The following is a 17,799-nucleotide window of genomic DNA, read 5'->3' as shown; positions in this document are numbered from 1 at the left end:
CCCTTCCCCCCCTCCGAAGCGTAGCCCCTCCCCCCTCGAAGTGTAGCCCCTCCCCCCTCCAAAGCGTAGCTGTAGCCCCTCCCCCTCCGAAGCGTAGCTGTAGCTCCTCCTCTGAAGCGTAGCTGTACCCTACTGAAGTTTCAAGCGTGATTCAATAGATAGATAGAGAGATGTTTTATCAACGAAGAATGGTTCAACTTTTTCAATGCTAGTTAGGGCACATTGGATGTATCAACTACTAAAAGATAAGGCACTTTTTAATTCTGGCTCTGTTAGCTAGCTCCTCTGGTCCAACTTTAAGCCGACTCTGAAGTTCAAAGACATTAAAAGTTTGTCCGTAGAAGCCGCTCCTCAGTAGGTACAATTCTCTGGGCCTAATACACATAGTGCTTTGACATCACGAGGCTCAGCACTCCAAACCAAGCCTCCACCCTCCACCCTCTCTCCCCACCCGCAACATTACAGTTGCATCTGGCGCTCGACACTCGTCTTTCCTCACTGAGCTATAGCTTGCTGCTCTATCGCACTGCGTGATTATTGAGGTTATTTATTGTGAGCTAAATGTAAAAAAAAAAAATATATATATATATATGATTTCAGAGGTTTAGAAATTAAATGGAAAGGAACGATATAAACCTGTACTTATATATTTTTTTTGTCTCTGTGCTCTTCAGTCTAAGGTGCGGGAGTTGGAGGATAAGTGTCACAGCCAGAGTGAACAGTTCAGCCTGCTCAGCCATGAGCTGGAGACCTTCAGACTACAGGCTGGCAAACTGGACCTGTCTGGCTCCACCATCCTCACTAACCCCCCTCTCTGCCATCTGACCAACGGGGTGGGCCTCACCGGAGGTAACCATAGCGACCATTATTACCGTCATCACACTATTGCACACCATTGGGCAACTGTTATTCCCATGATATCGCCATAACTATTATAACCATATCATATTACCGTAATGACACTATTGCACACCATTGGGCAACTGTTATTCCCATGATATCACCATAACTATGACAACCATATCATATTACCGTAATGAGACTAATACGTTCCTCATACTCACTTTTATTCCCCTCATGATATACACTTTCCATCCCAATAAATGTATATTTTCATAAGGCCTTCGTATGCCCCCTCGGCCTCCTTTCAAATACTACTACCGAATCTCCCTCAGACACAGTCGACCCATGTGGTCTATAGTTTATACCAAGATGCATTTTACACTGAAGATAGCTAAAGTAAAGTGTTTGTTCCAACTGTGGATCTCCATGTAGATAGTAGGAATGTATTACATTTGCCGTGATTGAGTTTGAAAGGGATTCCACTTGATAAATTCACTTTGATGCAGACCCATATGAGAACATGATATTTTGTAAACCTGGCAACAGCTGGCTTTAAAGTATCCCTTAAAGTCCCTACTGTATCCATCCATATATCCATCCATATATCCATCCATATATCCATCCATATATCCATCCATATATCCATCCATATATCCATCCATATATCCATCTATATATCCATCGATATATCCATCTATATATCCATCCATCTATCCATCCATATATCCATCCACATATCCATCCATATATCCATCCATATATCCATCCATATATCCATCCATATATCCATCCATATATCCATCCATATATCCATCCATATATCCATCCACATATCCATCCATATATCCATCGATATATCCATCCATATATCCATCCATATATCCATCCATATATCCATCCATATATCCATCCATCTATCCATCCACATATCCATCCATATATCCATCCATATATACATCCATATATCCATCTATATATCCATCCATATATCCATCCATATATCCATCCATATATCCATCCACATATCCATCCATATATCCATCCATATATACATCCATATATCCATCCATATATCCATCCATATATCCATCCATATATCCATCCATATATCCATCCACATATACATCCATATATCCATCCATATATCCATCCACATATACATCCATATATCCATCCATATATCCATCCATGTATCCATCCATATATCCATCCATATATCCATCCATATATCCATCCATATATCCATCCATATATCCATCCATATATCCATCCATATATACATCCATATATCCATCCATATATCCATCCATATATCCATCCATATATCCATCCATATATCCATCCATATATCCATCCATATATCCATCCATATATCCATCCATCTATCCATCCATATATCCATCCATATATCCATCCATATATCCATCCATATATCCATCCATATATCCATCCATATATCCATCCATATATACATCCATATATCCATCCATATATCCATCCATATATACATCCATATATCCATCCATATATCCATCCATATATACATCCATATATCCATCCATTTATCCATCCATCTATCCATCCATATATCCATCCATATATCCATCCATATATCCATCCATATATCCATCCATCCATCCATATATACATCCACATATCCATCTATATATCCATCCATATATCCATCCATGTATCCATCCATATATCCATCCATATATCCATCCATATATCCATCCATATATCCATCCATATATCCATCCACATATACATCCATATATCCATCCATATATCCATCCATATATCCATCCATATATACATCTATATATCCATCCATATATACATCCATCTATCCATCCATATATCCATCTATATATCCATCCATATATCCATCCATATATCCATCCATATATCCATCCATATATCCATCCATATATCCATCCATATATCCATCCATGTATCCATCCATATATCCATCCATATATCCATCCATATATCCATCCATATATCCATCCATGTATCCATCCATATATCCATCCATATATCCATCCATATATCCATCCATATATCCATCCATATATCCATCCATATATCCATCCATATATCCATCCATATATCCATCCACATATACATACATATATCCATCCATATATCCATCCATATATCCATCCATATATACATCTATATATCCATCCATATATACATCCATCTATCCATCCATATATCCATCCATATATCCATCTATATATCCATCCATATATCCATCCATATATCCATCCATATATCCATCCATATATCCATCCATCTATCCATCCATATATCCATCCATATATCCATCCATCTATCCATCCATATATCCATCCATATATTCATCCATCTATATATCCATCCATCTATCCATCCATTCATCCATCCATCCATCCATATATCCATCCATATATCCATCCATATATCCATCCATCTATCCATCCATATATCCATCCATATATTCATCCATCTATATATCCATCCATATATCCATCCATATATCCATCCATATATCCATCCATATATCCATCCATATATCCATCCATATATCCATCCATCTATCCATCCATATATCCATCCATCTATCCATCCATATATCCATCCATATATCCATCCACATATCCATCCATCCATATATTCATCCATCTATATATCCATCCATCTATCCATCCATTCATCCATCCATCCATCCATATATCCATCCATATATCCATCCATCTATCCATCCATATATCCATCCATATATTCATCCATCTATATATCCATCCATATATCCATCCATATATCCATCCATATATCCATCCATATATCCATCCATATATCCATCCATATATCCATCCATCTATCCATCCATCTATCCATCCATATATCCATCCATATATCCATCCACATATCCATCCATATATCCATCCACATATACATCCATATATCCATCCATATATCCATCCATATATCCATCCATATATACATCCATATATCCATCCATATATACATCCATATATCCATCCACATATACATCCATATATCCATCCATATATCCATCCATATATCCATCCATATATACATCCATATATCCATCCATATATCCATCCATATATCCATCCATCTATCCATCCATATATCCATCCATATATTCATCCACATATCCATCCATATATCCATCCACATATACATCCATATATCCATCCACATATCCATCCATATATCCATCCATATATCCATCCATATATCCATCCACATATCCATCCATATATCCATCCACATATACATCCATATATCCATCCATATATCCATCCATATATCCATCCATATATACATCCATATATCCATCCATATATACATCCATATATCCATCCATCTATCCATCCATATATCCATCCATATATTCATCCATCTATATATCCATCCATCTATCCATCCATTCATCCATCCATCCATCCATATATCCATCCATCCATATATCCATCCATTCATCCATCCATCCATCTATATATCCATCCATATATCCATCTATATATCCATCCATATATCCATCCATATATCCATCCATATATCCATCCATCTATCCATCCATATATCCATCCATATATCCATCCACATATCCATCCATATATCCATCCACATATACATCCATATATCCATCCATATATCCATCCATATATCCATCCATATATACATCCATATATCCATCCATATATACATCCATATATCCATCCACATATACATCCATATATCCATCCATATATCCATCCATATATCCATCCATATATACATCCATATATCCATCCATATATACATCCATATATCCATCCATCTATCCATCCATATATCCATCCATATATTCATCCACATATCCATCCATATATCCATCCACATATACATCCATATATCCATCCACATATCCATCCATATATCCATCCATATATCCATCCATATATCCATCCACATATCCATCCATATATCCATCCACATATACATCCATATATCCATCCATATATCCATCCATATATCCATCCATATATACATCCATATATCCATCCATATATACATCCATATATCCATCCATCTATCCATCCATATATCCATCCATATATCCATCCATATATTCATCCATCTATATATCCATCCATCTATCCATCCATTCATCCATCCATCCATCTATATATCCATCCATCTATCCATCCATTCATCCATCCATCCATCCATATATCCATCCATCCATATATCCATCCATTCATCCATCCATCCATCTATATATCCATCCATATATCCATCTATATATCCATCCATATATCCATCAATATATCCATCCATATATCCATCCATATATCCATCTATATATCCATCCATATATCCATCTATATATCCATCCATCTATCCATCCATTCATCCATCCATCCATCTATATATCCATCCATATATCAATCTATATATCCATCCATATATCCATCTATATATCCATCCATCTATCCATCCATTCATCCATCCATCCATCTATATATCCATCTATATATCCATCTATATATCCATCCATCTATCCATCCATTCATTCATCCATCCATCTATATATCCATCCATCTATCCATCCATTCATCCATCCATCCATCTATATATCCATCCATATATCCATCCATATATTCATCCATCTATATATCCATCCATCTATCCATCCATTCATCCATCCATCCATCTATATATCCATCTATATATCCATCTATATATCCATCCATCTATCCATCCATTCATTCATCCATCCATCTATATATCCATCCATCTATCCATCCATTCATCCATCCATCCATCTATATATCCATCCATATATCCATCCATATATTCATCCATCTATATATCCATCCATCTATCCATCCATTCATCCATCCATCCATCTATATATCCATCCATCTATCCATCCATTCATCCATCCATCCATCCATATATCCATCCATCCATATATCCATCCATTCATCCATCCATCCATCTATATATCCATCCATATATCCATCTATATATCCATCCATATATCCATCCATATATCCATCCATATATCCATCTATATATCCATCCATATATCCATCTATATATCCATCCATCTATCCATCCATTCATCCATCCATCCATCTATATATCCATCCATATATCAATCTATATATCCATCCATATATCCATCTATATATCCATCCATCTATCCATCCATTCATCCATCCATCCATCTATATATCCATCTATATATCCATCTATATATCCATCCATCTATCCATCCATTCATTCATCCATCCATCTATATATCCATCCATCTATCCATCCATTCATCCATCCATCCATCTATATATCCATCCATATATCCATCCATATATTCATCCATCTATATATCCATCCATCTATCCATCCATTCATCCATCCATCCATCTATATATCCATCTATATATCCATCTATATATCCATCCATCTATCCATCCATTCATTCATCCATCCATCTATATATCCATCCATCTATCCATCCATTCATCCATCCATCCATCTATATATCCATCCATATATCCATCCATATATTCATCCATCTATATATCCATCCATCTATCCATCCATTCATCCATCCATCCATCTATATATCCATCCATCTATCCATCCATTCATCCATCCATCCATCCATATATCCATCCATCCATATATCCATCCATTCATCCATCCATCCATCTATATATCCATCCATATATCCATCTATATATCCATCCATATATCCATCCATATATCCATCCATATATCCATCTATATATCCATCCATATATCCATCTATATATCCATCCATCTATCCATCCATTCATCCATCCATCCATCCATCTATATATCCATCTATATATCCATCCATCTATCCATCCATTCATCCATCCATCTATATATCCATCCATATATCCATCTATATATCCATCCATCTATCCATCCATTCATCCATCCATCCATCTATATATCCATCTATATATCCATCTATATATCCATCCATATATCCATCCATATATCCATCCATATATCCATCCATATATCCATCTATATATCCATCCATATATCCATCTATATATCCATCCATCTATCCATCCATTCATCCATCCATCCATCTATATATCCATCCATATATCCATCTATATATCCATCCATATATCCATCTATATATCCATCCATCTATCCATCCATTCATCCATGCATCCATCTATATATCCATCTATATATCCATCCATCTATCCATCCATTCATTCATCCATCCATCTATATATCCATCCATCTATCCATCCATTCATCCATCCATCCATCTATATATCCATCCATATATCCATCTATATATCCATCCATATATCCATCTATATATCCATCCATCTATCCATCCATTCATCCATCCATCCATCTATATATCCATCTATATATCCATCCATCTATCCATCCATTCATCCATCCATCCATCTATATATCCATCCATATATCCATCTATATATCCATCCATATATCCATCTATATATCCATCCATCTATCCATCCATTCATCCATCCATCCATCTATATATCCATCTATATATCCATCTATATATCCATCCATATATCCATCCATATATCCATCCATATATCCATCCATATATCCATCTATATATCCATCCATATATCCATCTATATATCCATCCATCTATCCATCCATTCATCCATCCATCCATCTATATATCCATCTATATATCCATCTATATATCCATCTATATATCCATCCATATATCCATCTATATATCCATCCATATATCCATCTATATATCCATCCATCTATCCATCCATTCATCCATCCATCCATCTATATATCCATCCATCCATATATCCATCCATATATACATCCATCCATCCATATATACATCCATCCATCCATATATCCATCCATATATCCATCTATATATCCATCCATATATCCATCCATATATACATCCATCCATCCATATATACATCCATCCATCCATATATCCATCTATATATCCATCCATATATCCATCCATTCATCCATCCATCCATCCATATATACATCCATTCATCCATCCATCCATCCATATATCCATCCATATATCCATCTATATATCCATACATCCATATATCTATATATCCATCCCTCCATCCATCCATCCATCCATCCATATATACATCCATCCATCCATATATCCATCCATATATCCATCCATCTATATATCCATCCCTCCATATATCCATCCATCTATATATCCATCCATCTATATATCCATCCATCTATATATCCATCCATCTATACATCCATCCATCCATCCATCCATCCATACATCCATTCATCCATCCATCCATCCATATATACATCCATATATACATCCATCCATCCATATATCCATCCATCTATATATCCATCCATCTATATATCCATCCATATATACATCCATTCATCCATCCATCCATCCATATATACATCCATATATACATCCATCCATCCATATCCATCCATATATACATCCATCCATCTATCCATCCATCTATATATCCATCCATCTATATATCCATCCATATATACATCCATTCATCCATATATACATCCATCCATCTATATATCCATCCATATATCCATCCATCTATATATCCATCCATCTATATATCCATCCATATATCCATCCATATATCCATCCATCTATATATCCATCCATATATACATCCATCCATCTATATATCCATCCATATATCCATCCATCTATATATCCATCCATCTATTTATCCATCCATATATCCATCCATCTATATATCCATCCATCTATATATCCATCCATATATACATCCATCCATCCATATATACATCCATTCATCCATCCATCCATCCATATATACATCCATATATACATCCATCCATCCATATATCCATCCATATATACATCCATATATACATCCATCCATCCATATATCCATCCATATATACATCCATTCATCCATCCATCCATCCATATATACATCCATCCATCCATATATACATCCATATATCCATATATACATCCATATATCCATCCATCTATATATCCATCCATCTATATATCCATCCATATATACATCCATCCATCCATATATACATCCATTCATCCATCCATCCATCCATATATACATCCATATATACATCCATACATCCATATATACATCCATATATCCATCCATCTATATATCCATCCCTCCATCCATATATACATCCATATATACATCCATCCATCCATATATCCATCCATATATACATCCATCTATATATCCATCCATCCATCCATATATACATCCATTCATCCATCCATCCATATATACATCCATATATACATCCATCTATATATCCATCCATCCATATATCCATCCCTCCATCCATCCATCCATCCATACATCCATATATACATCCATCTATATATCCATCCATCCATCCATATATACATCCATATATCCATCCATATATTCAGCCATATATCCATCTATATATCCATCTATATATCCATCTATATATCCAGCCATATATCCATCCATATATCCATCTATATATCCATCTATATATCCAGCCATATATCCATCTATATATCCATCCATCTGTATATCCATCTATATATCCACATATCCAGCCATATATCCAGCCATATATCCATCTATATATCCATCTATATATCCACATATCCATCTATATATTCACATATCCATCCATATATCCATCTATATATCCACATATCCACCCATATATCCAGCCATATATCCATCTATATATCCACATATCCATCTATATATCCAGTAATATATCCCATCTATATATCCACATATACATCCATATATCCATCTATATATCCACAGATCCATCTATATATCCACATATCCATCTATATATCCACATATTCATCCATATATCCAGCCATATATGCATCTATATATCCACATATCCATCTATATATCCACATATCCATCTATATATCCACATATCCATCTATATATCCACATATTCATCCATATATCCAGCCACATATCATCTATATATCCACATATCCATCTCTATATCCATATATACATCCATATATACATCCATATATCCAGCCATATATCCATCTATATATACATCCATATACTGTGGGGAGAACAAGTATTTGATACACTGCCAATTTTGCAGGTTTTCCTACTTACATGCAAAGCATGTAGAGTTCTGTAATTTGTATCATAGGTACACTTCAACTGTGAGAGACAGAATCTAAAACAAAAATCTAGAAAATCACATTGTATGATTTTTATGTAATTAAGCACAGAGAAAGATGGAGACAGGAGGGTTTTACTCCACTGTTTAATCACCCTGGGATGACGTAGGCCTGCCTGCTTGCACTACCTTCACATCCTACTGGTCGCCTAGCAGCCTGCACACCAACCACCTACCAACCACCTAACTAACTACAAGCAGGAGAGTTTGGGTTAGATGTGTGTGGCCTGGGGTGACCAGCTGTCTAGGACACTGCCTCCAGAACACGTGCTGCTGCTCACATGGGTTCCGATCCGACCCACGCTCTATCATCCTATCTTTCCTCTCACTCTCTCACTGTCCTACCTAATAAACATGAAAAACCAGAAGTGGTATATGTTTGCTCATGAAGTGTCTTCTTCCTCCTAGATGTGGCAGCAACTCTACGGATGGGGGCCACCCCTCACGCTGCGGGTCTCACACGCTCCCCCACTGTAAAGCACCGTGAGCTGCCCACCATCAGCCTGACCAAGTCCTCCAGCACCCCCAAGTCTGCCTCTGATACCACCCACCTCTCCCCCAAGTCAGCCGAGTCCCACCACAGCCCCCACCACAGCCCCCACCACAGCCCCCACCACAGCCGACGCAGGACCAGCCCCACGCCACACGAGGTGAGAGCTCCAGGACTGTTTCATATCATTCAATCACTACTCACTAAGGAGAATCACCACTCACTAGGGAGAATCACTGCTCACTAGGGAGAATCACTGCTCACTAGGGAGAATCACTGCTCACTAGAGAGAATCACTGCTCACTAGGGAGAATAACTGCTCACTAGGGAGAATCACTGCTCACTAGGGAGAATCACTGCACACTAGAGAGAATCACAAGAGAGAATCACTACTCACTAGAGAGAATCACTACTCACTAGAGAGAATCACTACTCACTAGAGAGAATCACTACTCACTAGAGAGAATCACTACTCACCAGGGAGAATCACTACTCACCAGGGAGAATCACTACTCACCAGGGAGAATCACTACTCACAAGGGAGAGTCACTAGAGAGAATCACTACTCACAAGGGATAATCACTAGAGAGAATAACTACTCACTGGGAAGAATCACTACTCACAAGGGAGAATCACTACTCACTAGGGAGAATCACTACTCACCAGGGAGAATCCCTACTCACTAGGGAGACTCACTACGGAGAATCATTGCTCACTGGGGAGATTCACTAGAGATAATAACTACTCATTGGGGAGAATCACTACTCGTTGGGGAGAATCACTACTTATTAGGAAGAATCACTACTCACTGGAGAGAATCACTACTCTCTAGGGAGAATCACTACTCACTTGGGAGAATCCCTACTCACTAGGGAGAATCACTACTCACTAGGGAGAATTACAACTCACTGGGGAGAATCACTACTCTCTAGGGAGAATCACTACTCACTGGAGAGAATCACTACTCACTGGAGAGAATCACTACTCTCTAGGAAGAATCACTACTCACTCGGGAGAATCCCTACTCACTAGGGAGAATCACTACTCCCTAGGGAGAATCACAACTCACTGGGGAGAATCACTACTCTCTAGGGAGAATCACTACTCACTAGGGAGAATCACTGCTCACTTGGGAGAATCACTACTCACTACGGATAATCACTATTCACTAGGGAGAATCACTACTCACTAGGGAGAATGACTCCTCACTAGAGCGAATCACTACTCACTAGAGAGAATCATTACTCACGGGGGAGAATCATTACTCACTAGGGAGAATCACTACTCACTAGGGAGAATCCCTACTCACTAGGGAGAATCACTAGAGAGATCATTACTCACTAGGGAGAATCACTACTCACTAGGGAAAATCCATAATCACTAGGGAGAATCCCTACTCACTAGGGAGAATCCCTACTCACTCGGGAGAATCACTACTCACTATGGAGAATCACTACTGACTAGGGAGAATCACAACTCACTGGGGAGAATCACTACTCTCTAGGGAGAATCACTACTCTCTGGGGAGAATCCCTATTCACTAGGGAGAATCACTACTCACTAGGGAGAATCACTGCTCACTAGGGAGAATCACTACTCACTACGGATAATCACTATTCACTAGGGAGAATCACTACTCACTAGGGAGAATGACTACTCACTAGAGCGAATCACTACTCACTATGGAGAATCACTAATCACTAGAGAGAATCAGTTCTCACTAGAGAGAATCATTACTCACGGGGGAGAATCATTACTCACTAGGGAGAATCACTACTCACTAGGGAGATTCACTACTCACTAGAGAGAATCACAACTCACTGGAGAGAATCACAACTCACTGGAGAGAATCACTACTCTCTAGGGAGAATCACTAGAGAGAATCATTACTCACGGGGGGAGAATCACTACTCACTGGGAGATTCACTACTCACTAGAGAAAATCACAACTCACTGGGGAGAATCACTACTCACTAGGGAGAATCACTAGGGCGAATCACTACTCACTAGAGAGAATCACTACTCTCTAGGGAGAATCACTACTCACGGGGGAGAATCACTACTCACTAGGGAGAATCACTACTCACTAGGGAGAATCATTGCTCACTGGGGAGAATCACTACTCATTGGGGAGAATCACTACTCACTGGGAATAATCACTACTCACTAGGGAGAATCACTACTCACTAGGGAGAATCACTACTCACTAGGGAGAATCACTACTCACTGGGGAGAATCACTAGAGAGAATCACTACTCACTAGGGAGTATCACAAGAGAGAATCATTACTCACTAGGGGAGAATCACTACTCACTGGGAGATTCACTTCTCACTAGAGAAAATCACAACTCACTGGGGAGAATCACTGCTCACTAGGGAGAATCACTGCTCACTAGGGAGAATCACTATTCACTAGGGAGAATCACTATTCACTAGGGAGAATAGAGGGGGGTCTGTCTTCTATCAGTGTTGGAGATAACATAATTGGAACTTGTTGAGGGGGGTCTGTCTTCTATCAGTGTTGGAGATAACAGAATTGGAACTTGTTAGAGGGGGAAGATGGAGGGCAGGCCAGGGGAAGCTCGGGCGGGATGCAGGAAACGAGGTGCGGAGGCTGAGGCTGGAGCGAGGGGGGTTGGGATAGGGTAACCAGGTGCGGAGGCTGAGGCTGGAGCGAGAGGGGTTGAGACAGGGTAACCAGGTCCGGAGGCTGAGGCTGGAGCGAGAGGGGTTGAGACAGGGTAACCAGGTCCGGAGGCTGAGGCTGGAGCGAGAGGGGTTGAGACAGGGTAAGGTCCGGAGGCTGAGGCTGGAGCGAGAGGGGTTGAGACAGGGTAAGGTCCGGAGGCTGAGGCTGGAGCGAGAGGGGTCGAGACAGGGTAAGGTCCAGAGGCTGAGTCTGGAGCGAGAGGGGTTGTGTGAAAGTGGCAGGACTGAGTATTTGTGGAGGTCTTGATTATGGAACAGATTGCAGCTGGTGGGGATCTGCTGACTCCGGCATACCAGCACACCTGTCTCTGTCCACACAATCACACAGAGAGAGAGAGAGAGAGGGAGAGTGAGAGAGTACAGGGGGAGTGGCGGCAGGTCAAGGAGACACAGGATGAGCAGTAGAGGGCGTGGCAGGAGCAGATTTAACACCATGTTGAGGTTGGGGGTCTGTCTTCTATCAGTGTTGGAGATAACAGAATAAGACCTGGTTGGGGGTCTGTCTTCTATCAGTGTTGGAGATAACATAATAAGACCTTGTTGGGGGGTGTCTTCTGTCAGTGTTGGAGATAACAGAATAGGACCTGGTTGGGGGGTGTCTTCTATCAGTGTTGGAGATAACAGAATAGGACCTTCTTGAGGTTGGAGGTCTGTCTTCTATCAGTGTTGGAGATAACAGAATAAGACCTGGTTGGGGGGGTCTGTCTTCTATCAGTGTTGGAGATAACAGAATAAGACCTGGTTGGGGTGGTGTCTTCTATCAGTGTTGGAGATAACAGAATAGGACCTTGTTGAGGTTGGAGGTCTGTCTTCAATCAGTGTTAGAGATAACAGAATAAGACCTGGTTGGGGGGGTGTCTTCTATCAGTGTTGGAGATAACAGAATAGGACCTTGTTGAGGTTGGAGGTCTGTCTTCAATCAGTGTTAGAGATAACAGAATAAGACCTGGTTGGGGGGGTGTCTTCTATCAGTGTTGGAGATAACAGAATAGGACCTTGTTGAGGTTGGAGGTCTGTCTTCTATCAGTGTTAGAGATAACAGAATAAGACCTGGTTGGGGGTCTGTCTTCTATCAGTGTTGGAGATAACAGAATAAGACCTGGTTGGGGGGTGTCTTCTATCAGTGTTGGAGATAACAGAATAAGACCTGGTTGGGGGGTGTCTTCTATCAGTGTTGGAGATAACAGAATAAGACCTGGTTGAGGTTGGCTGGTCTCGGTCTTCTCCAATTCAGTTTCCAGTTTTGTGCATTAATTATTTTCTGTCTCTCTCACATGGCATTGTGGTGTAGGACATTGACCAAAGACAAATGCAGCACTTACAGTGGGAAAGATAATACCCTTTTGGGTTGGAGTTTTGAAGCAGCAGGCCCTCCCTCATGCAGTGTCCAGCTTTGTGTTCTAGGCAGCTAGTTTTGGGTCTGAGTCTCTCTGTCGTGTCTATCCTCCCTCTCATCCAGTCTCTCTGTAGTGAGTGTCTATCCTCCCACTCATCTAGTCTCTGTAGTGAGTGTCTATCCTCCCTCTCATCCAGTCTCTCTGTCGTGTCTATCCTCCCTCTCATCCAGTCTCTCTGTAGTAAGTGTCTATCCTCCCTCTCACCTAGTCTCTGTAGTGAGTGTCTATCCTCCCTCTCATCCAGTCTCTGTAGTGAGTGTCTATCCTCCCTCTCATCCAGTCTCTCTGTCGTGTCTATCCTCCCTCTCATCCAGTCTCTCTGTAGTGAGTGTCTATCCTCCCACTCATCTAGTCTCTGTAGTGAGTGTCTATCCTCCCTCTCATCCAGTCTCTCTGTCGTGTCTATCCTCCCTCTCATCCAGTCTCTCTGTAGTAAGTGTCTATCCTCCCTCTCACCCAGTCTCTGTAGTGAGTGTCTATCATCCCTCTCATCCAGTCTCTGTAGTGAGTGTCTATCCTCCCTCTCATCCAGTCTCTCTGTAGTGAGTGTCTATCCTCCCTCTCACCCAGTCTCTCTGTAGTGTCTATCCTCCCTCTCATCCAGTATCTCTGTAGTGAGTGTCTATCCTCCCTCTCATCCAGTCTCTGTAGTGAGTGTCTATCCTCCCTCTCATCCAGTCTCTCTGTAGTGAGTGTCTATCCTCCCTCTCATCCAGTCTCTCTGTAGTGAGTGTCTATCCTCCCTCTCATCTAGTCTCTCTGTAGTGGGTATATGTCCTCCCTCTCATCCAGTATCTCTGTAGTGAGTGTCTATCCTCCCTCTCATCCAGTATCTCTGTAGTGAGTGTCTATCCTCCCTCTCATCCAGTATCTCTGTAGTGAGTGTCTATCCTCCCTCTCATCCAGTCTCTGTAGTGAGTGTCTATCCTCCCTCTCATCCATCCATCCATCCATCCATCCATCCATCCAGCCAGCCAGACACTACCAACAACAGCTGGCTCTCTAAAGCTCATATTTAGTGAGATAATCCCAGTGCTGTGGATTCTGTTTTGGATTATAAAAGGTTGTAGTAGTTGTGTGTGATTATCCTGAAAAGGTTTTTTCCCAGGCAGGGAGCTACAAATACGATGTCTGTTTTCTCATTGTTTACATGTAGTGTATCATTCATACCCTATAACTAGTCATACGACCAGACGACAAACAAACACACTCAGTGTGTTTTTATATCAGTGTGTCTATTGGAACCGAATCTGCCCTGGTCAACACGTTTTGCACTATATGGGGAAGTAGTGCACTGTAGGGAATAGGGTGTTTGTGTGTTTGTCGGCCTGCAGTATTAGCCAGAGGAAAACATAGGCGGTCATCATTAAGCTGATGCTGGGAGTATTTTGAGAGAAGGTACTGTTTAAGCAGCTTGTTAGTGGCCACTGTCCCAATCCACTGTGAATTGTGCCCAGCTGCCCCACGTTATACATAAATCTCTGATGTAGAGGGAGTAAGTCGATGACAGAAAGACAATAATAATCATGCTTGTGGCCTTCTGCTATTCAGGAGGCATTGATCCAGCCAGGGGGTGGGAAGGTTTTGACCTCTGATTTTATTTTTTATTTTACCTTTATTTAACTAGGCAAGTCAGTTAAGAACAAATTCTTATTTTCAATGACAGTGGGTTAACTGCCTGTTCAGGGGCAGAACGACAGATTTGTCAGCTCGGGGGTTTGAACTACCTTCCTGTTACTAGTCCAACGCTCTAACCACTAGGCTACCCTGCCGCCCCAGATCAAAGTTCCAATATGAAGTATATTTATTTATTTACATTTAGCAAGCGCTTTTATCCAAAGACACTTTACATTCCAGTGAGTGCTATACATTTTTTTCTACATGAATATGTAATATTATCCTGGACAAAACCCTGCGGGAATTTAAATTGGCGGCGTCAAGCTCTCACCCACCAACCAGCACAGAGTACAACATGTTGACTGTCATGTCGTCAGGTTGACACGGCCAGTGAAGTGGAGGAGCTGGACATCGATGTATCCCCAGCGCCTTACACAGCTCTCAGGGGAGCCTCCCAGCTACAGGTGTTCATTGCCAGATACAGGTAAGGACTGGCAGACAGAGCGTCGGCCAAATCAGCAGTATGACCTCACTTTGTTGTTGATTTCTCCTTGTTATTGTTTTGATGCTAGATTTAGTGGCGTTAATCAGTAGAAAGAATTAAAGAATGTTTCTTCTTCTTCTTCTTCTTTTTCACAGAGAATCTCGGTAGAAAGAATTAAAGAATGTTTCTTCTTCTTCTTCCTCTTTTTCACAGAGAATCTCGGTAGAAAGAATTAAAGAATGTTTCTTCTTCTTCTTCTTCTTTTTCACAGAGAATCTCGGTAGAAAGAATTAAAGAATGTTTCTTCTTCTTCTTCTTTTTCACAGAGAATCTCGGTAGAAAGAATTAAAGAATGTTTCTTCTTCTTCTTCTTTTTCACAGAGAATCTCGGTAGAAAGAATTAAAGAATGTTTCTTCTTCTTCTTCTTCTTCCTCTTTTTCACAGAGAATCTCAGTAGAAAGAATTAAAGAATGTTTCTTCTTCTTCTTCTTCTTTTTCACAGAGAATCTCGGTAGAAAGAATTAAAGAATGTTTCTTCTTCTTCTTCCTCTTTTTCACAGAGAATCTCGGTAGAAAGAATTAAAGAATGTTTCTTCTTCTTCTTCCTCTTTTTCACAGAGAATCTCGGTAGAAAGAATTAAAGAATGTTTCTTCTTCATCTTTTTCACAGAGAATCTCGGTAGAAAGAATTAAAGAATGTTTCTTCTTCTTCTTCTTCTTCCTCTTTTTCACAGAGAATCTCAGTAGAAAGAATTAAAGAATGTTTCTTCTTCTTCTTCTTCTTTTTCACAGAGAATCTCGGTAGAAAGAATTAAAGAATGTTTCTTCTTCTTCTTCTTCTTTTTCACAGAGAATCTCAGTAGAAAGAATTAAAGAATGTTTCTTCTTCTTCTTCTTTTTCACAGAGAATCTCGGTAGAAAGAATTAAAGAATATTTCTTCTTCTTCTTCTTCTTTTTCACAGAGAATCTCGGTAGAAAGAATTAAAGAATGTTTCTTCT

General features: G+C 39.7%; 1 protein-coding gene across 1 annotated transcript in view; it reads left to right on the top strand.

The window, feature by feature from the left end:
• The window catches only part of LOC139419808 (peripheral-type benzodiazepine receptor-associated protein 1-like), a 193,532-nt gene that overhangs the window by 134,482 nt on the left and 41,251 nt on the right, over positions 1 to 17,799 (top strand). Inside the window, exons 13-15 of the mRNA XM_071169793.1 lie at positions 675 to 849; positions 10,510 to 10,751; positions 16,692 to 16,798. Coding sequence (XP_071025894.1) covers positions 675 to 849; positions 10,510 to 10,751; positions 16,692 to 16,798 — 524 coding nt within the window. The remainder of the gene's footprint in view (positions 1 to 674; positions 850 to 10,509; positions 10,752 to 16,691; positions 16,799 to 17,799) is intronic.

This window comes from Oncorhynchus clarkii, chromosome 10, assembly GCF_045791955.1.
Source record: "Oncorhynchus clarkii lewisi isolate Uvic-CL-2024 chromosome 10, UVic_Ocla_1.0, whole genome shotgun sequence".
Taxonomy (NCBI): Eukaryota; Metazoa; Chordata; class Actinopteri; order Salmoniformes; family Salmonidae; genus Oncorhynchus; species Oncorhynchus clarkii.
Note: the sequence above shows the minus strand (reverse complement) of the source record. Positions and strands in the feature narration are given on the sequence as shown.